The sequence below is a fragment of the Prunus avium genome, chromosome 1 (genome assembly GCF_965620075.1).
Source record: "Prunus avium chromosome 1, drPruAviu1.hap1.1, whole genome shotgun sequence".
Taxonomy (NCBI): domain Eukaryota; kingdom Viridiplantae; phylum Streptophyta; class Magnoliopsida; order Rosales; family Rosaceae; genus Prunus; species Prunus avium.
In genome coordinates this window covers 45,729,032-45,754,906 of record NC_142284.1, presented here as the reverse complement: position 1 = coordinate 45,754,906, position 25,875 = coordinate 45,729,032, and the positions used below count along the sequence as shown (strand labels likewise).

Genomic DNA, 25,875 nt, shown 5'->3' with positions numbered 1-25,875 from the left:
AGAAACCAAATGAAGGAAATCGAAGCAGCTCACTGATATTAAAAAGAAGGCTACGTTCGCAACCAGAATGGGGAGAAACCAACACTTAGGGAACAAAAAGGGTCATAAATACACTTTTCCTAAACAATCCAATATACAATATATGAGAGCTTGAATTTACAATACGGTGTTAATATGGAGTGCTTTAAGCAGCGAAGTAGCCATTTGTTTCACCAACACTTGGCCTCCGGAGCGTTGCCCATCTCTGCGTTCCTCTATTAAATTCTGTAGCTTCTGAGGCAGATCATTCTCCACAATTAACTGCTTTGGCCGCGGGTGGTGCTCATAAACAGCCTGCCATGATAGATTTATAGGCATTATAATAACAATAGGAAGCAAATACACAGGTTTCAAAAATACTTCAATACTATGTATCTTAACATTATAAAAAGCACGAATGAGTAGTATATACTCATAAAAAGATGAGGTCACACCCCACTCTATCAATCATAAATTTGGTCTTTGTGGTGCCTTAGTCCAACATCATGGTTCAGTTACGAAAATTACTAGTGACCAAACAAATAAAAGCACAGAGGACATGTCATAAAAACACTAATAATATCCAACAGAAAACATGAGTCAGTTCTAAATCAAGTGATTTGGTTGTTATTCAGTTTCCCACTGTGATAGCATTGCACCCCATTTAAACCCTTTCAGGGTCAACACTAGTGTATCATATTCTCTTTGTATTTTCTCAACGTCATCACAGATGAACCAAGATGAGATTCAAGAAAAAGGATTCTCTCACCTTTATCAGTTTAAGAAGATTTAGACGGGCAATAGCATCCTGATGGTCCAGTCTTGTAATAAGCAGCGGTGTCAAACCATTAACGGCTAATGTTGTATTAATTCGAGATGATTTCCTGCAAAAGGACAAAAGAAAAAAATGGTCGTTCATAAATGAAGCAACTTTTATAAATAAAAACCTTCCAGACATAAGACAGGGATTATTTTTTGATGGGCTTGCCAAGAGGCTATTGCCTTGTGAAACAGATAATTCAAAAATTATATATATATAAATCACATACGTGATAATTTTCAAAAATGGCTCCAATATGTGCACGAAATACTGTTCTGGACAGCACTGGAAGAATTTCACCAATTTCTGAACTGCATCCTTTTTCAACAACGCTTGTTCAACCTTCCGGTTGTCATTGTCAAGAGCTAAGCAAACAGCAATGGAATCCAATGCGGTCACAGACCAAAGCTCATCCTCGAGAAGGCTCAAGTAAACATCCAATCCACCATGAGCCCTTAATTGCTCCCTTGAATTACGTGATGCATGAGCCATATCACACAGTAAAGGCAACGCATATTGTTTCAAAGGAGAATTAGACTCAATAAAATGCATTAAGTGTGGAATTATTCCATTCTCAGCTGCTTGTTCCTGTCTTCTCTTGTTAATCTTGCAAAGATTGAATAGGGCATTGAGGACCTGCAAAAGAAGTAAAGAACAATGTGGTAATCAGAAAACTTAAGACAGACCAAAATGATTATAATAAAACAGGACAAACAGTTCTACATAAAACAGGTATTGCATGAATATGTAAAACACAACCCGAAGTAGTTCGCTCTGAGCGGCATGATTGTAATTTGTACTACTGAATACCGAGACATTCTATTAACACAATTGTTTTCTGGACATGGTAGTACTTTTAATTGTTCTTTGCTTTTAGTTAGATGTTAAAAGTTATGCTTGTATCACCAGTGGACTTCTTGTTCACTGCTATTTACCTTTTTCTTTTCATTTTATATTAAGAAATTTCCTGTTTCTTATCAAAAGCATCCTATGTAGAGTTAATATCCATACAGACTAAAATACTGAAAATTTAAACAGTTCTACGATGAGGTACATATGTATGCTGTTCTTAGAAATAAAAAGAGCTGAGCATGAAACTTTTGGTGACCATGAATATGGACATTTTGTTATAGTATAACACCTATCCTCTGAAGATAAACGATTCTTATACAGCACAACATGGAACCGGAGTATGGAAGTACAATGTTAACTCTAAAAAATAAATGAAAAAAAATTTCAGTTTTTCTCAGCAAGGCAAAGAGGACAAGAACTTGAAATAAGATTTTAGAAACTTTTTCAGTTTTCCCAGGTACTTTTCCATTATAACATCAACTTTACTAAGATGACAATATAGTAGAACAGTAAAGGACAGAAAGAGGTCACATACAAACACAAGTTGAACCACTTACGTAACTAATGACTAAAAAAGATCATATGTATAGTATCAAACAACAAAGACTGTAAAATGCACAGCTTACAAGCCAAACATTCACTGTCACTGTTAGAAATAGGACAGAAGGCCCACCTCATGATGTATTTGAGATACAAGAGCTCCTTCTTTGAGTTCGAGATTGGGAATCAAATATTTAATTGCATCTGCCCGCTGAAGATTCTCTAAGCAGTTTGGATCAGTTGATAAATAGTTGACACACTTCAGTATCTGTGAAATGACAGAGCACCAACATTATCTAGGGTTACAGCACATAAATCACTGAAGATTAAGAGTAATGTAACTTTTCCAAAGTACCTTTAAGAGAATTGGGGGCTCCACCCTATTGAACATCTGGAAAAGACGGCTGAGCAAACTTTGGCTACACATGTATGATTTTACAGTAGTATCTGCTTGTGCAAACTCAAGCAGAAGATCTGCCACCTTTTCTAGGTATTCCCTTGCAACATCTGCATTCAACGTTGAAACCATGTGGGAAAGTAAACCTGATGATGTTGCACTGCCTGGCCTAGCATTTAGAACACCAGAACCAGACAGTACTCCTGATGCCGTTTGAGAGGCTATCCCAGAGGTTGAAGCAGGTCCTTTGTTAGATGCTAGTGTTCCTATCTCCTTATTTATTGTTTTATGAGAAATTCTAGCAGTGGAATCAAGATTCCCATTTTCTCTACCACGTTGAGAGACATCTGCATAATAATGAATAAATCAATTACCTCTACAGAAATAGATAAAAGATGCCTAGCTGATTCAAAGAGCTATTATTAAGTAAAAAAATATTATGTATAAAAAGAAAGCAATTAAAATTTTTTTTTTTTTGGGTGCCAGTGTTTCTAATACGGGTGGGAGGATAAATTCATGTTTGAGTCGTCAGATCCTAACACCAGGAGAGCCAGTCTATATATAGTTTACATGATTCCAGAAGATAATACACATATATCCATGTACATACATATATGTTTGAGGATAAAGCTTTACGAATTACTAGCGACAGTCATGTTCACAAATTATAAACTTAGAAACTGATTAGATAAAGAAAACTGTTACCTGCAAATTCAGCCATCAGGAAATCTAATTCACCATTTGTCCTCTTTTCATTAGACGCATGTAAAAGGGGCAATATACTTTCATGTCTCTCCAACCCTGGTAGGTGGCGTACATACTCGAGCTGGCCAGAAAAGTGTCTGGAAGGAGGCTCTTTCTCTAACAAACTAAGAAGGGGTCGGACTTGCTCCTGTTGAGCAGCTACTGTTGTGGGAAACCCATTTGATGTACCTTCCATCATTTTTGGAGGCCTATCTGTGGATGCCCTACTAGAAGAATTAGTGGCTCGCTGCTGCCTGGGGTCAAGATCTCCTCGTTCTTTGGTTGTAATATTTACTACTTTATCTACAGATGTTGAGTCTGGCAATTTAGAAGGAACGGAAGCTTCCACTACCGCACTGCTAGATTGCGCTCTATCCGTATCTAGATGAAGATATCTGGGGTCTGATTGATTGGCATCTAACCTTTGGGAATTTGAAGTTGAAGCACGTGCAGGTTCTGCTGTTCCAGTTGACAAATGAAAATCAATCATTCCATGCCTAGCCTTGGACAGATCATGCTGATCAGTTGTAGGAAGTGGTGCGTCGCTCTGAGCAAAAATTGGATGACCAGAATCCAATGAACCAGACCGTGCGCGCTGAGCTGAACCATCATGTGGAAATCCACCCCCACCAGATATAGAAGCTAGACGAGTTGCCTCATTCAAGCTATAAAGGGTGTTAATAAGTCTGAGCAGTATGCCATTCTTTGCAGCTATGCGACAAAAATCATTTCTAGGAGTTGATCTCTGAAGCTTAAAGACTTGCCACATCCCGTCAATGGCTAGATGAACCATTTCCCTGGATAGAAAAAAGTCAAATCATACATTCACAAAAGCTTTCTTGCTTAAAAAGTTTCTTGGCTATTCAGAGTATATTTGTTGAGCAGTCATCACCAACACTCATAGCCAAACAGTCTGACCACTTTTAAACAGGAGTTCAAGGTTCAAACAATTAGAAATGTACTCTATGCCCCCCCCCCCCCCCCCCCCCCCTAAGAATCATCCAATGATGTCTGAATAAATTAATGAAGCCAAAGATCCAATGAAGTTTAAAGTTGTAATGTTGTGGATTACGGATCCAGTTTCTTTGCATTTCCCCATTTCAATAACGTATAAGTTCTGTTTCCAATCCAAAAGAAAGGGAGGTGTGTGGAGTTTTTTTTACAAGGTTTTTGTTTCCATCGTTAGAATCTAATACTTGGCAAGGAGTGGTGCATTATGTATCAGCGTTTCACAAAGTGTAGCTAAAATTTTAATTAGAAGTTTCTTGGCCACAAAGAGTAGTCAATCATAGCCGCCAGCCCTCGCAGCCAAATAGTTACTCACCAGTTTTAAATGAGAGGTTCAGGGTTCAATTTTGTCCATTTTCAAATGTCGACACTTTGTCCAAATTTTTGTAATTCTTAAAGTTTTTTAAATGAAAATTTCTCTATTTTCAGAGGGAAAAGGGTTCAACCAATTAGAAACAGACAGGCAAATCCCTAGAGGAAGCCAACGAGAATAACCCACACCCCACCCCCCTCCCTCCCAGAGAGAGAGAGAGAGAGAGAGAGAAGCTGCAGAAAGTTGGGTAACTGTTAATTAGGTTACTTCTGAGTACTTGTGCCATTGTTTGTGCTATCACCAACTCGACCCAAAAATTTAACAATCAAAAACAGTTATTCCTCACACTTAACACTACAAACCTGAATTTTGCATAATCAGCCTCTAAAAAGCCCACCAGAACAGGTATTCCACGGCAAGCTATAAACATTTGCAATGTCAAGGGGCTGCAGAAAAGAAGCGGCTATGTCAACCTCAAAGAATCTTTTCTGGTGAATAATGAAAGAAAATCATGACTAACAACAAGGAGCACAACCTTGACTGACATAGCTGCTGTAAGAAATAAGCTGCTTCCATACGAATTTCCCGAGAATGATTAGGAACCGCAAAGCTCATTACCACTGGGATCTGTCATATAAATTAGCGATAGGCATAACTAATACCTAAAATTAACAATAAGCTACAGCATAAAACTCCTAGAGGTAAAAGACAGAGATAGAGGGAAGAAGCAAACATGGATGTGTGTGTGTGTGTGTGCTCTGTTCATTAATGCAGAATTGCAAATGTATTCAATCTTTTTTAGAACTAAAATGCCGAAAATCACATTAAGGAAACAAGAAGTTTCAATGCTGCCAAGTTTAGTCCAAGTGAGCCACTCTGTCAAAGCCCACAAAGATCCAACTAAATAAAAACAAAACATAAAAATCTGATTGAATTAGTACTCACCAGACCAACAAGACAAGCATTTTCCTGGAAATCAGTATTATCTTTGATTATCTGATTTATAATTTGAAGCACAGAGCATATAACCTGAAAAGGTGGGAAACAATAATCATGTATAGCTGCAGTAAGGCTAATTTCTAAGTAGGCATGCATCTCAAGATTTCACAAAAACATGACCAGATACGGTAAGAAAGGTTAACATACACGAGTTTTAGGTACTTCAAGCAATTCCATTAGAGGGAGCAAACCATGCTGGGTAACAAAAACACTTTTCTGCTCTGGGCGCTGATGGAAGATAGCAACGAGTTTCTGACAGGCAGAAACAATAACATCTTCTGATTCATCTGGTCTCAGTGACCCAACCAACCGGCTAAACTCAACAGCCTACCAAACAAGAAATAGCAGAAATTATTGCTTCTCCAAGTCAAAAAATAGCACACAAATATATATAACATTGGTGTGATGCTTCTGCCTTACAATCTGTAAGGCATAACACTGCACCAATGTCTAACACTCACTTGAGAGTGAAAAAAAGTTCCTGTATCTTTAATAAATTCCTGTTTCTTACCCAAAAGATGAATAACAAATTTGACACTCATAAAAGAAATTGCATTTGTTAACCTCAGACGTGCAGCATCGTAATATTGTCTCATAAATAATGCAGAGACTTATAGACAGTTATCACTTTCTTTTGCAATTATTTTTTTTTCCTGTAAATAAGGAAACATATATGACAATATAAGCTAAGCTAAAATACAAGTTTCCATAAAACATACATTAGCCCCTATCTCCTTGTGCCTAAACATGCAGAAATCCCATATATGCTAAGCTATTGAAGCAACCTCTATTTCGAACATGGCAACTCCATAGCCGAGCCACTCCATTAAAGAAGGAAAAACTCACACATCCTTACATCCTATGACAATAGCAAATTCAGCTAAATGCATTAAAAAATACAAAATAAGTGTAAATACCTGTAGGGGAAAAAGGTTCTCTCCGGGCAACTTTTCATCAAAAACCTAATAAACAAAAACATATATTGCAAAAGGTGTCAGGGAACAAGTCAACACATCAAACACGAGGACTCAACACTTGAAACATACCAAACCACCAATATCAATCACATCATCTTTGAGAACACCCATCATAAGCTGTAACAGGTTGCCACCACTGCCGTTTGCCTGACCCATTTCGCTCTCCATTTGTTTTTGAGCAATTGTAGCTCTCAACTTTGTAGCCAGGTCACTTTTCCCAGCATCATTAGCAGATGTAGTTCCTTGGTTCAAAAGTGACATAGATGCAGATGTCGAAGCCTCAGTTGCCTTATCCTCCGGATGTTTATCCAATGGATGAAATAGATCATCCAAGGAAGCATCTCCTGGAGTATCACTAAATTTACTGAGTTCATTCCCTCCCAAAGAGACTGGCATCTTGGCAGCCTTCAAAACGACATACACAAATCTAGGAGTAAGAAATATGAGGGATTAAAGGTAAAGTAGTAACAACCTCTACACAGAACTTCAAAATATGACACAAAAATTAACATTACCCAAAAAATAGAGAACACCAAACTGATGTCCAACATGCATAAAATGACAATCAAATAGTTAGATAAAATCAACACCAATTAGTGCAACCCTACCTTTTGAAAGCTACCGTCCTGATTTCTTTGTCCAAAACCGAACGATCTATACCCAACACCTTTTCCTCCATGTTTACCACTTACGTTTTTTGTCATTGATTCAGGAGATCTAACCTCACCATTTGCCAGCACTGCATCATGGTTACCCTTATGCGGTAGGTCATCAAGTTCAGTTGGGTCAGAGGTAGCCAATTCCTTATTAGAAGGTATTTTGTCAGAACCATTTTGAAAAGATGACTTTTCACGGATAGCTAATGTGGGAACCTCATCCGTCACATCATCTTCTAAATCATCTGTTTTCTCTTCAGAAAATTTTAGAACTGAAGCAGGGTCGTTATCGGATTTGCTCATATCAGAAACCTCAGTTGATAATAACTCTTTCTTAGAGTCCTGAAGTACAAAAAACCCAAGTCACTGGCATAATACCAGAAAACTACTTCGCTCCCGAAAACTATTAAGCCTATAGTTTGCTTAGTGTGAAAAGCCAAAGACTCACTGTTTTAATGGTGGACGCAGCTACTTCCACTTTCTCTGCAGGACTTTCACCAGAGCCCTGATTATCACCATTGGAAATTTCTGCATCTATTGAAGCATCTTTTCTGCAAAGTAACTGGGTTTTTAAAAATAAATTTCCAAAAACAATCCCAACAAGCTAAAAGTTGTTCCAAAAAAAAAATATACTGACAATACAAATAGTTCAAAGGAAGCCAAGACAATGATGTGGATACACTAAAGATTTAGACAATTATTATAGACATTATACAGATCAGAACAGAAGACATCGATGCTAAAGGAAAATGGTGCCAAGTATTCATTCCATAAGAAAGAACTGCATAGGATGAACTTGATTACATCTACCTTAGTGTTCCACTATGACGAATTGAAGATTGCAAAGCTCGCCGGCAGTTTTGTATCCAAGGGTGAGAAAGCAATGTCTTTGCATCAGGGCGGTGCCTAGCATCCTGAGATATGCAAGTAAAATGTTATAGATCAATAAAATAAAGTTAAATCTTACTCATTCTGAGTAGTTTCAGAAAGAGTACATCAAGGCTATGACTTGGGGTTACTTTACTTGGGGAAACAAGTAACCGCAAAATCATCTCATTGAAATGGATGGGACTGGACAACAATCCAAAATTTCAAGCCGTGTGCTGTGTCAAATATAAACACAGCATAGATAAATTTAATGCTAAAGTTACAGCGATTATCTCAAACTTAGAAAAGAACGATGGATCAAAGTAAGAATAGCTCTGCCTCACCTTCTTAAAGCACTGACCCAAAAAATCAGTAATATCATGAGATAAGCTGTCAGGTATGGGAGGATGCTCATCCTGAAAGAATTGAAGGCAAAGAGGAAAATGAAAACAAGAAAAGAAGAATGTCACTGTTCCCACGCGATGTTTAAGCAAATTAGCTTTAATGGAATTTCATGAACACAACAAGAATAAAGGAGGGGGCACGAAAAGAGCTTCTAACTGCAAGCTGACATCATTTTGAGCATTCTATTAGTTAATAAATGACCAGTTCAAAATCACTAGTAAGTGCTTCTCTCACCACCAAAACGAAAATGCCATACAGCTTGAGAAAATTAGGCTATGTAAACAACAAAGTCTATTTTACAAAAAGACTTGACAGTCTTCTCATAAATAAGTTAATCCTATAAAAATTTCCAACAATAAGCACACAAAAACAAAAACAAAGTTAAGCACACCTGAACAATACGAAACAGTGCTGGCATAGGCTGTAGATCATAGTAAGGAGGTACACAAGTAAGAAGTTCAATAACAGTGCATCCAACACTCCAAATGTCCGAAGCGGCACAAACCCCTGACATTTCAATCACCTAAAACATAGATCATTTTCATCAAATTGAGACCTCTCATTCACAATTTCATAACTGAATCCAAAGCATGATTCATGCTTTTTGTCAGCACAGATTCTGCATGCTGCAGAAAACAAAATTCATTTGACATCTTACATTTACCCCTTGCATGATCATGCTAGTCTGTTTGTGTGGGTTTTGTCAAGATCAATAATTTTTTTTACTAAGGAGCAACCAGCTTTCTTTAATATTTTTTTTTACTTAATTTGGGAATTTTAATAAGGGGGGAAGAATTGCCTATAAAAGTATCTTTCGTCTCAAAAAAGGAAAGATGTACCTCTGGGGCCATCCAATATGGCGTTCCAACAACCGAATGTGTATTGACATCCGCCTCAGTCAGTTTTGTTGCAACACCAAAATCAGCAAGTTTCACAAGCCCCTGAAAAGGATAGATCACACCAATCAAGTAATATAGTAAGTTATGGACATTGCTTGGCTCCTTACATGTAAGGAGCCATTCCTTCTTACAGACCAATCACAGTCAGACACATTTGCAAAAGTAACTCATTATAACTAACAAAAAAAGATTATTTATGCATGCATGTAAAATCACCTCTTTAGTTGTCAATATATTTGCACCCTTGATATCCCGATGGATTACACCCTGTTCATGTAAATACACCAACCCCTCCAAAACCTATATCATAACGAATATCAAGTTAAAATATCTGAACTGCACACACATACAAATGACAAATTTCAAGGACATTAGTGAACCTGAGCAATGTACACAGCTACCAAAGATTCTGGAAAAGGTCCAAACTTATTTGGCTTGATAATGTTTGCAAGTGAGCCATTCTCCACGTACCTACAAGTATAACAATCAAAACATCATTGAACAGGATAAAACAAATATTAGGAATATGCTCGATGAAAGAGACATTGACATTTCAAAAAGTTCTTGCAGTAATAGAACAGTCATAGAAACATCATGCGGAGTTTTTACAACAGAGTTTCCACAGGACATATTACGAAAACTTGTGAGCTCCCTTACTCTAGGACTATGTGTAGATGAGTCTTTGTCTTTAAGGATCCAAGGTACTTCACAATGTTTTTGTGGTTTAAGTTCTGCAAAAATAAATTGCAAATACTGTAAGTACTGTAATCAGTATGTATTTCCTTCAAAAGGCACTTGGAATGGGCAGTATTAGCTGCTGCATAAATCATAGTAGGTTAGCAAAGGGCTGCTCGGCAACAGCATATCAGAACAAAATGCATCACAGCACAGTATACAGTGGGACGAGTTGAGAGAGGCCAAAATTTCAATCAGCTTTTTGCTAAAATTTTAACCAACAAGAAGACACATAAAAAATACCTAGAATTGACTGCAATTGTTTAATAAAGAACACAAACAAGGTTAAAAATGTAAATGTGAGGGACAAATAAAAAAAGTCAACCCATTTCTAAGGGTCCTTATTTAAGCCCCATAATCTTCATCTGAAACAGGTGCTGCTGGCATGCAATGATGGGACATGATTTATAGTAAGATAAGATTTCAGCTTAAGGTGTATAACTGACATCATAAAAGCAAACACAAGAATACAGGGAAAAAAAACTGTACCTTGAGCAAATCAATCTCTTGCTAAGATGTCACCGCATTGTACAACCAGAGAAGCGATCATATGAAAAACAGCACCCAGTGAGACAAATTAAAGTAGTACACATTGGAAACATCAAATGCAGAAGAGATGGTATGTTTAAGTAACACAAAGGAATAGAAATCATAATTTTGATTTCATGTACGTTGCTGAATTTGCAAAAATGTAAAAATTAATTCTTCTGGGAGAAACAAACTTCAAGACAAACCATATCTACATAAATACATATGTATTCGACAGAAATTAACCAAGAAATTGTGCTATTTCAGTAAATCAGCTTACAGAGAGATTAACATAAAGAAGAAATCCTAAGCGCAATCAAACTGATGAACTTTTAAGAAAATGACTTTTGAAAAAAAAAACATGCAACTTTATTTCCTTCAATTAGTTTCATGTAAAAACAACAATTGTACAAAGAAAAAGCTGGTCCAACCATTATAATGTTGAGATCCTCCTGAGCAATATTCTCCAAAGAAACTTGTTTAATAGCGACAAAGTCTCCATTCTCCAAATCCAACCCCTTGTAAACTCGACCATATGCTCCCTTTCCAATCTCATCTCCAAGCATCTACGCCAAAATTATTTAAATAATTCAAAATCCGACCGAAAACATGAAAACCTGAAAATATTTTATTGATATCTTAAGACCATAGATAGTTGTTGACGAATTTATCTTCATTCTTTGAGAAGCAAGTAAGTTGGAATAGGGGGCGGGGGAACATGTTGAATATACTTTCTACCAGTCAAAGACATCTACTTGAGCAACAAATACTAGATTCAGCATTCCAGTTTCTAATCAACTAAATGGAGAGGAGTGTCATTTAAAAGCCACAAACCGTGCAGCTGAAAACCAAAAAATTCATAACCTCAAAACAGTTAGGACTCTAATGCTCAATTAAGAAATTGCAGGGAAAGAAATGAACAAAGCAGTGTTCAGAAGCATATACACACACGCACACATACATACATACATATAAGAAGGAGAGGGAGAGACGGTCCAACAACCAACTGACCAATCACAACTAAGTCGCTCACTGGACAAGCTACTTTCATGTTTACCATACGCAAAAAATATTCATAAATCAATAGGATCAAATTCAAAAAGAACTTCAAAACCACAGTCGTAGAAACAAAACCCTAATCCTCCATTTAGTTGCCAATTAATGCGGAGAAGAAATATAATCGACAAACACTATCCACATTCTGATTCCAATATCTTCACCCACATTTTGTAACCAGCCAAACACAAATTAGATATGCGTCGGGAAGCAGAAAGTGTAGATTGCAAAATTGAGCTGTCTCTTCTTACATATTTGTTATCGAGAGTCTTGGATTTGTGAAAGTGGGACGACCCCGCTTGCCGAGACATCTCGGCGGAATCGGCTACCGCTCAGAAACCCTAGGGAAAATGAACCATGACAAGAAGTAGCAACCGAGAGAGCCAGAGAGAGAAAATTAGGGTTGTGATGCGAGAGATTGCCCGGATTCTAGGAAGGGAGGCCCGAGCAGAGCTCCGACGCGTACAGAGAGAATGTAGGGGATGCTCCGATTGGTGGGGTGGTGGGTATTTTTAAGAATTATTAAGAATTAAGGTGGTGGTGGTGGTGACATGATCATCATAAAAACTATCATCATTCGTAACATAACCAAATTAAATTAAATTAACCGAGTAAAGAGAGAGCACAATCCAACTCAGAAATGATGATGGGGCAATTGGACAACAGCGAGGATACTTATGTCAATTTACGACTTAGAAGGTCAAATGGAATGGGAATGATTTTTTTGTTAGAAACAAGAAGTGGCCAGCCATGGGAAAGGGAAGAGGGGTGATTTGGTACTATCAACAAATTTATCCCCATAATTCTCTTGAAAATGATAGGATTATGTGCGATAAGTTTTAGGCATCAACCTCTTATGAATAATCATATTTCATCCTTTAAGTTAGACAACAATATTTATATTGTGTCTTGATTGCTAATCTAGTCTAGTCCAATCCTCCTAACAAATTTGATATTGAATCAAAGTGCTTTGTTTCGATGTAGATAGAAAAACAATACCATAGAGCATCTCAAAATAACTGATATTTACTCCAATTAAATGTTAAATTCTACGTGGAATAATATTTTTCTCTCTTATTGTCATGTCGGGTGGAATATAAAACTTTTATATATCAAATTGACACATAAACCATCAAATTTATATTTAATATTTAATATTTGACATCTCCCTTGAAGATGATCTTATCTACCTTTTTGACTAGGGATCTTCTCAATTATGTGGAATTTACAAATTTGATGAGTCGCACGATATCTGATATTAGAAATATGATTGATATATAAAGCAAAAGACAGAAAACGGTGAAACCTTGAAAATACTAGAAAATGCCCTTAGTTTGCAAACATTAAGAATGAAAATTATTAATTAAATGAGAATAATATGGTAAATTCACATTTTTTCATATGCTACACTTACCACATTTTTATCCCACATTTCTATACCACATGATGTGGCATATCCATATTATATGTCACATCAATTAAATCAATGAAATATATTTTAATTAAGAAATTTATAAAAACAATTACTGGAATAAATCATAAAAGAAAGAAAATGGTAAATAATTTTAATTGATGTGGCTGTCCATCTCAACTGCCACATACGGTGGTATGAGAATGTAATAAGAGTAACATTATTCATTGAGCCTAATCAGATAGTGGGTCTTAATCACACGCTTTGGGTTGCCTAAGCATTGCTTACGTGGCACAGTACAGATGATGTGATGACACCGGAAACATCGACACTAAGCCAAGTGATAGCAATATCAACTGCCTTGATTGTAGGGCCATGATTATGACTGCTGAGAATGCGGGTGTGGCACCATAGTTTAACAACATTGTGACGACAAAACGAAGCTAAAACGCGCGTTTAGACATGCCTTCATGTTTTGACTTGAATGGACTTGATAAAACTAACTTGTCTGGCAACAATCTTAAGATCGGCCCAAAAAGCCAATAAACTTTTTTTGCTTTCGGCCCGGAGCCAATGAACGGGCCATACAGGATCATTAGTCAACTCAATAGATTTATTTTTTATTTTTACCAAAAAAGAAAAAGATGACAAAACCGTCTCCTTCTCTCTGAATTGGTAGAAACCTTTCTTCCCAAGATTGTAGACTTACAATATTTGGATGAAAACTTTGCAAATAATTGCTTTTCATATTACAGTTCATAATTTAATTTCACTTCTTGTAAGTAGTTTAATTTCTATAAACTGGATGAGAGTAGGCTTATCCAATTCTAAAATGCTTTTGAGTGGGCCTCCGTGGCATCATTCATCTCAATTTCATCTGCGCAAATGAAGTTGCAAGGTCTACTGCTTCATTTAGACGAGATGCATCTGTTCCCTGAGATTCATAATTCAATGCAAAAATTAGCAGAGTATAAGCTATATATATAAAACCCACTTAAATCTTCATATTTCTCTCAGTATTATTCTGATACAGAATGATATCGTTCTTACACTTCCCTATGGAAAAAGTTCAAGTAGCCAATTATGTTTCTAAAGCCATACCTTATTCACATTAAAATTAAAAAAAGAAACCCTAGAAATAGACAACCATGTTTCACCCAATTGAAAAACCAAGTTTGAGCGCACTTAGGTCAAGAAACACTAACCTGGCCAGTCGCAAGGCCACCTTTTCCTTTACCACACCTTCCTTTCAGGGGACCCAGAGATGCGGTCAACCACTCTGAGACCTCCAACTGGTTGCCTTTGTCTCCTGGTACGCCAGCACAAACCACAGCCTTATTTGTGGTTTCATCTGTGCTGAAAACCATGGCAGGCATTCCCTGTCCATGTACCACCATTGAGAATTGATCAATATCATTGCGGACTATCATCAAAAGATAAATTTAAAGTATTTCATGACGATGACTACTATTCTTGCATTGCTCAATTCATTGTGATGGATTTCCGTATTATGTTTGATGAAAATAAGACACCTTTCAAATCGCTTAAAAGGCTAAGGAGAGTGGCGAAATTATGCTACTGACCTTCTTCTCTATGACTTTCACAACTGCCTCGCGAACTGCAGCCACATCCAAACCAACATCAACATGGGATACACAGTAAGCTTTCCCATCTGAAGCAGCAACTTCGGCCATCTCAGTTGCAACCTTGACAGCATTTTGCATATTTTGCTCAGCAATAATCTTTTGTGCCTTCCTCACTTGGTTCTGTTGGATGGAGCAAGAAATATTGTAGTTCAGGATACATATATAAATATAAACAAATAAAACAAAAGTAAGGGTGTAGGTAAGAAAACAAAGAGGAAAGGGACAACAGGCAACGAAAACAAAAGTGCTGTCTTGCCTAGCCGAAATACCTGAAGTACAGCAATTTTGGCCCTTATTTCAGCTTTGTTAGCCACTGGAATTGGTGCCGAGTCCACCCGAGACTTTAAGGAAGCTACTTTCTGTTAAAAGGAAAAACAAATGTGGGTTATAAAATATGATTAGTAACCAAAAGCACATTTCTAAATTAAAAGAAAAGTAAAATAAATACGGCAAAAATTTGCATCATGTTTATTAAGGTTTCAACAAACAATTGTTATATGCTAATTTTTAAACATCCAAACCTTTTAAAAATGACCACCTTTTCTTTCAAAAGTTACTTTTCTCCAAGTTTCTTTCACAACAGAAAATGCATGTTTGTAGTTACAATACCCATAACACTATGCATATATGCATCAAGGTCCACCAAGTTCAAAGATATGGCGCAATTTGAATACATGATGCACACTGAGAAAGAACTGATGACCTGACTCTATCCAAGTCAAAGTTATTTGCTTCTCCGTGAATTCATCAATTTATGGAAAACAGAGCTAAAACCCTACCCTCCCAATCGACCAACACTACTAAATAAAGGAGGAAAAGTATTGAAAATAAACATAATTAAGATGAGGTTACTGCAACCCTCAAAGACTAAAGTAGATGTGATAAACACATTCCCAAACCAAAAAACAAAACAAACAAAAGGGGAAAAAAAAAGGAAACCAACCTTCTCCAGCAAGCTTCCTTCAGCCTTGGATGCTTCATCTACTTCCTGCTCAAGCGAGTGTGCCAATTCAATTGCCTTAAAAGCACCATCAGTTGTGACAGCAGTTATCCTACGTATTCCCTTGGCAATTCCCTCCTCGGATAAAAGAGCAAAGGCCTTGGCTTCCCTCGTATTTGATATATGAGTCCCTATATGTATCAAAAAGATAAAGTTCAACTGAAAAATAAGGCAATGCTCCAAGACATTTTCATTAGAATAGGGCCTTAACCTCCACAAAGTTCTGCTGAAATTGATGACCATTCCTTATTTTCGGGGTCAGCCAGGAGGTCCTCAACTTTTCGCCCAACAGCCACCACTCTTACTGGGTCAGGATATACCTACATCACAAGCAACAACCTATGTATCACACAAAACAAAATATAGCTATTGAGGTGATTAAATAATTATGTTAGCATTCAGGAGAATACCTCTCCAAATACAGCCCTTAAACCATTGATACGCTTGGCTTCAATCAGGGTTACCTCCTTAGCAAAAACATCCAATTCTGCTCTAATTTGCTCATTCACAATGAACTCTATTCTTCTCAAATTGTCAGGTTCTACCGGCTTGCCTATTCAAGTTCCACTAGCATTTTTTAGAAAACCCAATAGGCATAGATAACATAATCCTCTTAACTCAAAGGACTAACTTGAAAAGCTTTACCATGAGAAAAATCAAATCTTAATTTTTCAGGAAGAACAATAGAACCCTTCTGGTCAACATGACTGCCAAGAACTTCCTGCATTGATACATGCTGAACATATTTAGGAACTACATAGACAAAACAGTAGAGATTTTTTTTATGAAAAAAAAAAAGGGTAAATGGTTGAAAACCCCCCTGGACTATTTGGCTTGTCGAAATGTCCACCCTGAAATTTTTTTTCAGCCAATTTAGCCTTCGTATTAAATTTAATCGCCAATTTAACACCTACCATCAAGTTTCTACACTTCCATCCAATTTTCCGTCAATTACAAGGGTAAATTTGTCATTTTACAAAGTACAATATTAATAAAAATTAAAAAAAGTGTAAAAACAAAAAATAGGCTAAACTTAGATCTATTTTTTCAAAAACCTATTTTCTGGGTTTTCTTCATAGATGGTGATGTTTTCTCTGTTTGCTTCTCTAATGGTGGGTTTTGATATGAAATTTCTCAGTTTTTTTTGGTTTATGAGTATCAATATATTTTGGATAAAACAACGAGGAATCGAAACCGCAAAGAGTCCACCCGCCCCGACAACCCGATTGCTAGGGAACCCAGACAGCTTCTAGGCCACATAGGTCAAGATGTCGACACGATCAACAGGATCTTGTTGGGCAAGTACTTGGCGAGCGGCGGGATGACATTGCAGAAGAGGCCGACGTTCCGGTGGAGCAGGTTGAGCTTGGACTAGCTGAGGATCTGGCGCCCCTAGCGGTGACGATGCAGAGGTCGGATCCAACTGTGACGGTGTAGTCGACGTCGGCTATGGGGGGGACAAAGGCGGCAGCGTGCTGGAGGTCAAGCATCTCGCCGCAGAGCTTCTCGAGTTTGGTCTGGGTGAGGATTGGAACTGGGACTGGGACCCAACCCGGACTCTCCCCTCTACGACGAGCTCCGAGCCGCCACCCACCAGCCGCCGGCACTCCTCGATCTCGAATTCAACGGCACGGACGAGAAAGTCAACAGAGAAGCTCAAGTCAACTCCAATATCAAGATCATGTACATGCAGATGGTGTCCAACGCCAAGAAACCGCTATTGTCCAACCCAAAAATAAACGGCGCTGGAGTTGAGAGAGTTTTTAGTTTTTAGGTCAACAAAGGAAGGGGCTGGGGAAGACGATGATTGCCTTCCCCTTTTTTTTTTTTTTTTTTTTTTGCAGTTTTAACAATTTAATTATTTTAAACTTTAAAAAATTAAATTTAATTCAACAGTGAATCACGTGCCTAACATGTGACATTTAGACAGAAAATTGGATTAAATTACATGAAAACTAATGGCAGGGTCTAAATTGACCATTTAAAATAATCTGAGGGCTAAATTGGCTGAAAAAAAATTTCAGGGTGGACATTTCAACAAGCCAAATAGTCTAGGGGGGTTTTGGACCATTTACCCAAAAAAAAGTAACAAAAAAGTTTTTGGGTTGTTGGAATTTGAGCATACCCTCAGAGCAAAGTTCAACATGTGCGTGCAGGTATGGTTGGGCGCAATGAGTGTACGCCTATTGTAGTCAACCTGTACCAGAGAACTCAGCAAAAGTTGAAACAAAAAAACTACATATATATATATATACACACATATATACATACTATAAGCAGAAAATTGAAGGCAGAAGTACCTTGCAATTTACTTTGTCACCAACAGAGAGTTTGCCACTCTCCCCAGAAAAAGAACCAATGTGAAGAACAAAACCTCCATAAATTTGAACATTGCAAACTTGAAATGAGAGAGAGGATCCTTCAAGTGATCCAGTATCAAAAATCTACAAGCAAAGCAAATCAAACCAGATGCACAAAACCCACCATTACAAACAATCAGAACTATCTTGCGGGAATGCAATATAATTGTTAGAACTCAAATCCTACTAACATAAATACAACTTTCAGCATTAACTTAGTCCATGCACACACCTAATTCTTCTGATCAAGAAGAATATATGATGCAGGCTATATAATAAATAAGGAAAAGCAAGATCTAGAATCCAACAAATCTTGAATTACTTTTTGTTTTTAAATCTGCTGGTTTATTTTTATCAAGTCCTATCACATTTTACACGTATTCTTGAGATTTCCTAAAGCAGTGAAAACTTTTTTTTTAGATCAGTAGCAGTCGACGGATTTGTTTCCAATCTCCGTAATTGGAGCCTGTGCAGAGATTTTTTATTTTAATAAGTGCGCTGATCCACACTCCACTATCATATTTGACACTAAAAGCAGCTCAAAAGTTCTTAAACATGGAACCTGTTTCACACACATAATCCAAAGACTTTTAATAGTCAAAATGATGGGGGAAAAAATTAACCAGAATATACAATACCTGACCACCTTGCTCAGCATAGAAACTTGTTGATCCCAAAACTATACCAACTTCATTGCCAGCAGAAGCACTATTAATAAACTCAGAACCGGTGTAAATTGCTTTTATCACACTTTCATGGTCCTGAATTGATTATTAAAAAATAGGAAAGTAATTATCAACAGCAAATTGAATAATCCCTCATCACAATGACTCTACTCATGGAAACACTTCTCAAAGTAATTTTTTCATATCAGAGAGTAAACATTGAATAACAATCAGAGTGTAGATATGCAAAATCATATAGAATATCTAACCTGGCACCAGATAAATTTAAAGCTGTCATCTGTTGCAGCAACCCCCTTCTTGTGCAATGCAGCAGTAGCATCGGCATCCATAACAATAGCACCACCAGCTTGCTACAGAGTTCAAGAAAAAAAAAAAGGTAGCATGAGCTCACAGCCCCATGCATATTTTGTTCACAATATACAATTGTGTCACTTATTTCCAGAATCTTCAATGTTTCTCTTTAAACTACCAGCGTCATATGAAGGGAAAAAGGTTTGGACAACATCTGAAGTTGACACTAGATGTGGACGATGTAACCAAAAAAAAAAGTGCAGTACCTTATTTTGAGCATTCCTTGATCTTTCCCGAGCCTCGTCCATAGCATTATTGAAACCCTCAACATCAACTAGTAACCCCCTTTCCTCTGCCATCAACTGTAGGAAGAAATTATAAGTGAACAAAGTCATGTATAAAAATATATCCAACAGAACAACAATGAATTTCACTGTACCTGTGTCAAATCTAATGGAAACCCATACGTGTCCCACAAGACAAAAGCATCCTGCAACCAGAATAAGAACAACGTAAGTCACAGTAAGGTACAATGACCATTTACAAACATGAGCACTCGTCCTAATCTGTTAGCCATAGATAAAGGAAATGATCAACAGAATATTAATTTAAGTTAGTGTATCCATTTCTGTACAGAGCATCGCAACTCATCCACACTTATTTAGCTACTTGTCAATAACAATGTTCCAACAAACTTGTGCAGCATCTGCAATCAACTTAAATTCAAGGAAGGTGAACCTATACCAATTATACATACTGGATAACAGGTCTCAAGAGTTAGCTTTCTTATCATGGATATGAGAATCTTTATGCATGATGCACCGACAAAATTTTGTGAAGGACTTGGTTTTGTTGACACATCTGTTGTTAAAACCCCAATTTTGAACCTACTACGTACAAAAAACAACTGAAATTTCATTTACTTTGAAGGAGAACAATTGTTGGGTAGTTAAATGAAATGTTCCATGAAAAGCTCCCCCCTCTCTTTTGTGAGGACAATTGCCACAGAAATGACTTCCTAGAGCATAAGAACAATAGAAAATAAGGGTAAGATAAAAAAAATATTCAGAACACATTCACCTGCCCACTAAATGTTTTCCCTTGAACATCCTGAGCAGCCTTCTTAAATCTTTCTATTCCCTGAAAACAAATCATCAGTAAATCAAATAGCTCAGTCACAACAATTACTTTGAACTACCTTAAATGAAATTCTTGATAAACTTGACTTTAAAAAAAATCCTTCCATTTTCAATTTACAAACACAATCCCCCTGTTGTCGCATTGCACTTTATACATATGCTTTCTAATAAAAAAAGGACGCGAAGGAAAAAAAAAATCAAAAGCAATTTAAAGAACAAGGTTTTGTTTAGCGCACGTGATCGAAACTGTTTGAGGTTATCTGCAACATATTCACTCATAGAGCCTCATTAAAAGCATGAGGGTTACTAAAGTCTATTGCAAGCAGTACACGAAGAGTGTGCTTAATAAACGAGTTCACACTCCACAACCAAAAGTACTACTTATCAAGGGCACTATACTTCAGGTATAAATTTAATTCGCCTATTATCTTACAAATTCTGTTCTGCAATCAGTCCATGATACTTGCAAGACTTAAAAACGGTCATGCCAACTCCAAATTTGAGTTCCCTATACCTAAATTTTTTTTATAAAAAAAAAAGAAGCAAAAGGCATGACCATACAAAATTCATTATATAAATCCAAACCTTCTGTAAAGTCTTCTCAAAAGTTTCTTCCTCCTCTTTGATTATCTCCCTAATATGTGCTTCATACTGTTTCAGCTCTGGAAAAACATCACCCATCACTGTCACCAGGATGCCTACAAGCCTGGATATAACACATTCACAAAAGATCATATCAACAATACATAGAACTACAAATCAGAAACATTCAGAACATGGTAAACTTTTCAGATAGCACCTCAACTTTAAAAGAAAGAGCAGGAGAGAGTGAGATTTACAAACTGCAGTATATGTCTGTCATTCTTACCCATTAAAGAATCCTTCTTTAGCTTTTAAGACATCATTTCCATACCGAACAGCCCGACGAAGAATACGCCTTAGAACATATTCACGACCATCATTGCCTAAAAAAAAAAGAACCCCAGAAGTTGAACTCTTACAATTACTCCAAAAAAAAAAGTTCAGAAACGATTTAACTACTCAAACAAATTCATATCTTAAGATGTAGCCAATAAAAATAATATGAAAGTCGATGTGACCCCTATCACTACCAACTCAAAAGAAAGAGTGAATTCTAAGAGCTTCCGATTTCATGAGCAAGCAGCAGGGCTCAGGGGTGAGGGAGGGGGAGCACTGAAAATTTCTCTCAGATAGTATGCTGACTTTTGCACGTATCTTGAAATATTTTCTCAAAAAAAATTGGATAAAAACTAAAGAATGATGGTGATTCCTAAAAATTAAATAAGAGACGTCAATATTACTCACTTATTAAGATAAGTCCATTTAGTCACTAATCTTCTAGAATAAAAGGGAAAACATCCTTTCCAACTAGGTTAAAAACCAAAATGCAGAATGTGCTAGCAATCCTTCAGCATAAAATCCAACATCTCTATGAATACCAATCACAACAAAACAATTCACAACCCTGTCCATCAATGGATGTCTTTGTTTTAAACAATGGGAAACCCACACCACTGAACTCAACTTGAGTAGAAGGTAGCAAAAATGGTAAACCATTGTCTGCCTACCTGGACGAGACCCATCAGCAATGGCAAATGAAAGAGTTCTTATATGATCTGCAACAACTCTGTATGCCATGTCAACTTTGTCTACATCATCCAGCCCAACTTTCCCTGAATATGACCGAGCCCCTGTTGCCTACGAACATATTGGGTTAAATGAAAATATGAACATGAAGCAATATAAATGATTGGAATGGAAAATGACTAGGAGTTTGGATGCAGATTTTACTAATACATAAGACTAAAACAGATTAATCTTGTCATGTGGATCACCAAGCTTCAACGAAACCTCAGAACAAACAGTGTTAAGTTCAACTTCAGGTCTTCACTAGGATCCAGGATTCTTTTTACAAGAAAAAATCTTCATACGAATATTAAACATGTTCGTCATAAGGAGCTGCCCCCATTCAACAAAATCTGGACTTTGTAGATGCTTTTTTTTTCCGTACAACTTTCTAGATGCTTAAATGCTTTAACTCTTAAAATTTGACTGTTTTCCTACTTTTCTGCATAGGGGTGCCCCTCTATGTACTCTATACATAGTTTGGTTTGCACCCCTTTGTGGATATCTTAAAGGTATTGTTGCTTTCAAAGACCCTAAAACGAAATTGACATCTCACCTGTTGGATAGCATCAAAGATGGGCATGAACACATCAGTATCATAATTGCTCATCTTGTTCTGAAGTATAGAAGTTAATCTTTCGAATCCCATCCCAGTGTCAACATGCTTAGCAGGCAGCGGTTTTAGAGAGCCATCACTTTCCCTATTGAACTGTTCGATAGTAATCAAGCAAAAAAGAACGGTTCACTAAATTAACTATAAGCATCACAAACCAGAAAGAGAAGGAATAAAATTATGTGACACTTGCAAGGTTATATTTCAATTTTAGATGTTGCGCCGACCATAACAAACCAATACATAGGACGCTTGTACTTGTGGCAAGGTTAAGATCACAATTCTGGTTTTCAATCAATTTTCTGGACCTAAATATAAGGAATACAAATTCATATATGAAGATCCATAAGGCATGCTGTCAAAGTTATACCTGAATAAAGACGAGATTCCATATTTCAATGCAGGTAGGATCGTCATTGTTGACTAAGGATGCAGCATCACGATTACCTATTCTATCATAATGAATTTCAGTGCAAGGACCACAAGGACCAGTATCACCCATCTCCCAGAAATTATCCTATTTGTGGGGAGATAAGAAAAAACAACAAACACCCATAAAATCAATTAGATAAGGTCATTTAAACCAGATAAATAATCATTATGAAATTAACAAACGGGAAAAAAAAAAATCATATAAGTTCAATTTACAGCCTCCTCGGCAACATTAGCAAACACAAATCAGAACCAGAATGAAATGCACATCAATCCCAAGAACAATAAGGTCAGTGCATAAATACCAATCACAGCGTTAAAAATCATCCCTGCAACTACCAACAGGACAAGACATACAAGCACTATTTCTACAAGAGCTTGTTACACCTTTTGGATCATCATCATAGGGTCTTCCACATACAATTCAGCAGCACAGGCATACACGTCAATGTAATGTAGAGCTTGAACAAAACAAATTCAATAGGATGGAATTTCCAGAAAAATGAAAGTTCTTGCCAACATAAAACTGTTAAAGAACTAAAACTTAAGAAAATCATACCTTACACCCAAAAGGTAGTACCCGAGCAGGTGGTAAAAACTTAAGCCATATATCTCTAGCTTCATTATCAGGAGCAAGACCAGCCTTCTCATCACCACCAAAATAGGTGGCATAAATTCGATCTTCTGGCAGCTTATAAACCTGCATATCAAAAAGGCAATGGTCGCACTAATATTATCAGCCTTGATATAGTAACCGGTGATGAAACTATGCATTTGGTCAAATCTGCTTGCCTGGGTGAGAAGCTCCCAAGCCCACCCAATGGCTTCTTTCTTGAAATAATCCCCAAAAGACCAATTTCCGAGCATCTCAAAGAAGGTATGGTGGTAAGTGTCTTTTCCTACATCATCGAGATCGTTGTGTTTCCCACCTGCTCTTATACATTTCTGCGTGTTGCAAGCTCGAGTCAGCTTGCTTAACTGAGTGTTTGGGTCAGCTGTGCCCAAAAAGATGGGCTTGAACTGGTTCATACCTATGCAACCGAAACAGGCATGTAGGGTTTTTCAAAGAAACAAACAATAAATGAAACAGAGGGGGAAAATTCAAAAATCGGAAGAAAATTCGGTGACGAACCAGCATTAGCGAATAGAAGAGTGGGATCGTTGTGAGGCACAACAGGGCTAGACTTCCAGTAAACGTGGCTCTTCTCCTCGAAAAACCTCATAAACGTGTCCCTGACACGCTTAGCCGGCCACTCCACTCCCTGGGATTCGACGCCCGTCATGGTGGTACGAAACGACGACGTTACAGACAATGAAGAATAGGAGGCTAGTTTGAGAAGGAGGCACTTGTAGGAGGTGGTGAGGGAGCGATTGGAAGAGATAGAGATTGAGAGAAGTGACGGCGCCAGACAAGCGGGAGTAGGAGGAGAGCGAGGGTAAGGTTGTGTGAGTAGAAGGGAGCGGAAGACTATTGTTCCTCTCTCACAGAATCCACTCCTCATTCATTCTCTTTCCAATCGGGTTAACCGGTAACGCCACGCCACCCTTTGTCGCGTAAAATATAATCTATGTTTGCCTGCCCCTTTACCAAGGAAAATTTATATGCGTTACGCGTATACTCGCCTAGAATGTAATCTTAGGGCCCACAGCCCGATTTTCTCCCCCCTTTTCCTTTTTTTTTTTTTAAATAAAAAATTTATGGGAAATTCACTATTATACTCAATATAGGGACCAACTTATTAAAAAACTCTCTATGAAATAGACTTTAGAAATACACCCAAAGCTCATTTACAACATAACAAAGAGGCTTTTAACTTCTTATAAATTACGAAGCTGTCATCGATTTCTTAAAACAAGCTCAACCCCAAAAGCCTCATAAAAAACTCAAAACACTCAATAAGGTATCAAAGTAATTTAATAATCAAAATTAAATTCAATAGAGCCAGCTGTTAATTTTGGGGTTTTTTTTTTACTTTTAAGAATGGGTATTTGACTAAATATCTCAAAATGTATTTCCTCCTCCTCCCCCCGATCCTTCTCGTCTCCCTCTCTCACTCTGTATCTCTCTTTCCCTCAGTTTAAATTTTGATTACTACGGTCCTGCATGGTTGATCTTATTGAGTTAAGCTTTTCGTGATCTTAGTATGATTAGATTGATCAATGAAATTAAATGCAGATTAGTTCATTAAAAATACACACACACACAAATCTTCCATTTTCTTGTTCTTATTAGGAACCAAAGTAAATCAAGTAAATATGTAATTGCTAATCGAATACTATAAAGAAGTATGCATATGTATGCATATGGATTTCAAACTGGAAACAAAATACAGAAGCTTCGCTATAATAATGGAGTCTCCAATTTCCTTCCACGATACTAATAGTAATTAATTATTAAATTGAAAAATTAAATATGATTACAAGAAAATTTTAACTTGAATATATACGAATATTTAAATAGTATAGCCGCGAGGCTATACTCCTTAAATAAATTTGAATATTTAAAGGGTATAGCCGGCCGGCTATACTCTTTTGATATATTATTATTATTATTATTTATTTAGTGAATAATTAGTATTTAAATATTTTAATTAATTTCATAAATTACTTAATTAATAATAATTAATTATATTAGTTATCTTAAATAATTTTGTGGAATTTAAAATTAGTTTGAAAATTAGTTTGAAAATTTTTTCAATTATTTAAAACTGCTAGAAAACTATTTTAGTATTCCAAAAATGGATTTTAGCCTCCAAATCCTAAATCCAAGTCACATCGTGATTCGATAATATTAACTACTCTTTGGAGTTTGAATGAAATACATGAACTTGAGTCT

At 36.9% G+C, this 25,875-nt stretch overlaps 2 protein-coding genes across 2 annotated transcripts; both read right to left on the bottom strand.

The window, feature by feature from the left end:
• Positions 1 to 10: 10 nt before the first annotated feature.
• Positions 11 to 12,508, bottom strand: LOC110754578 (MAP3K epsilon protein kinase 1). Its single transcript, XM_021955654.2, has 24 exons — positions 12,066 to 12,508; positions 11,190 to 11,324; positions 10,720 to 10,740; positions 10,153 to 10,226; positions 9,876 to 9,966; positions 9,712 to 9,795; positions 9,436 to 9,537; positions 8,988 to 9,119; positions 8,536 to 8,607; positions 8,135 to 8,238; positions 7,773 to 7,875; positions 7,277 to 7,666; positions 6,738 to 7,073; positions 6,609 to 6,653; positions 5,839 to 6,018; positions 5,638 to 5,721; positions 5,228 to 5,319; positions 5,055 to 5,138; positions 3,333 to 4,168; positions 2,586 to 2,974; positions 2,364 to 2,498; positions 1,068 to 1,474; positions 788 to 902; positions 11 to 333 (listed from the first exon to the last, which is right to left on the bottom strand). The coding sequence occupies exons 1-24, from the start codon at positions 12,123 to 12,125 to the stop codon at positions 157 to 159; spliced, it is 4,248 nt and encodes a 1,415-aa protein (XP_021811346.1). The 5' UTR covers positions 12,126 to 12,508; the 3' UTR covers positions 11 to 156.
• A 1,312-nt stretch (positions 12,509 to 13,820) lies between these two features.
• Positions 13,821 to 24,597, bottom strand: ALATS (Alanyl-tRNA synthetase). The gene is made up of 23 exons (XM_021955647.2): positions 24,172 to 24,597; positions 23,832 to 24,070; positions 23,599 to 23,739; positions 22,978 to 23,124; positions 22,551 to 22,703; positions 21,937 to 22,066; positions 21,216 to 21,312; positions 20,933 to 21,053; positions 20,289 to 20,348; positions 19,648 to 19,698; positions 19,475 to 19,570; positions 19,166 to 19,267; positions 18,870 to 18,992; positions 18,172 to 18,315; positions 17,997 to 18,068; positions 16,517 to 16,592; positions 16,282 to 16,424; positions 16,083 to 16,191; positions 15,815 to 16,002; positions 15,141 to 15,230; positions 14,809 to 14,991; positions 14,431 to 14,604; positions 13,821 to 14,159 (listed from the first exon to the last, which is right to left on the bottom strand). The coding sequence occupies exons 1-23, from the start codon at positions 24,539 to 24,541 to the stop codon at positions 14,088 to 14,090; spliced, it is 3,081 nt and encodes a 1,026-aa protein (XP_021811339.1). The 5' UTR covers positions 24,542 to 24,597; the 3' UTR covers positions 13,821 to 14,087.
• Between the last annotated feature and the right edge of the window lie 1,278 nt (positions 24,598 to 25,875).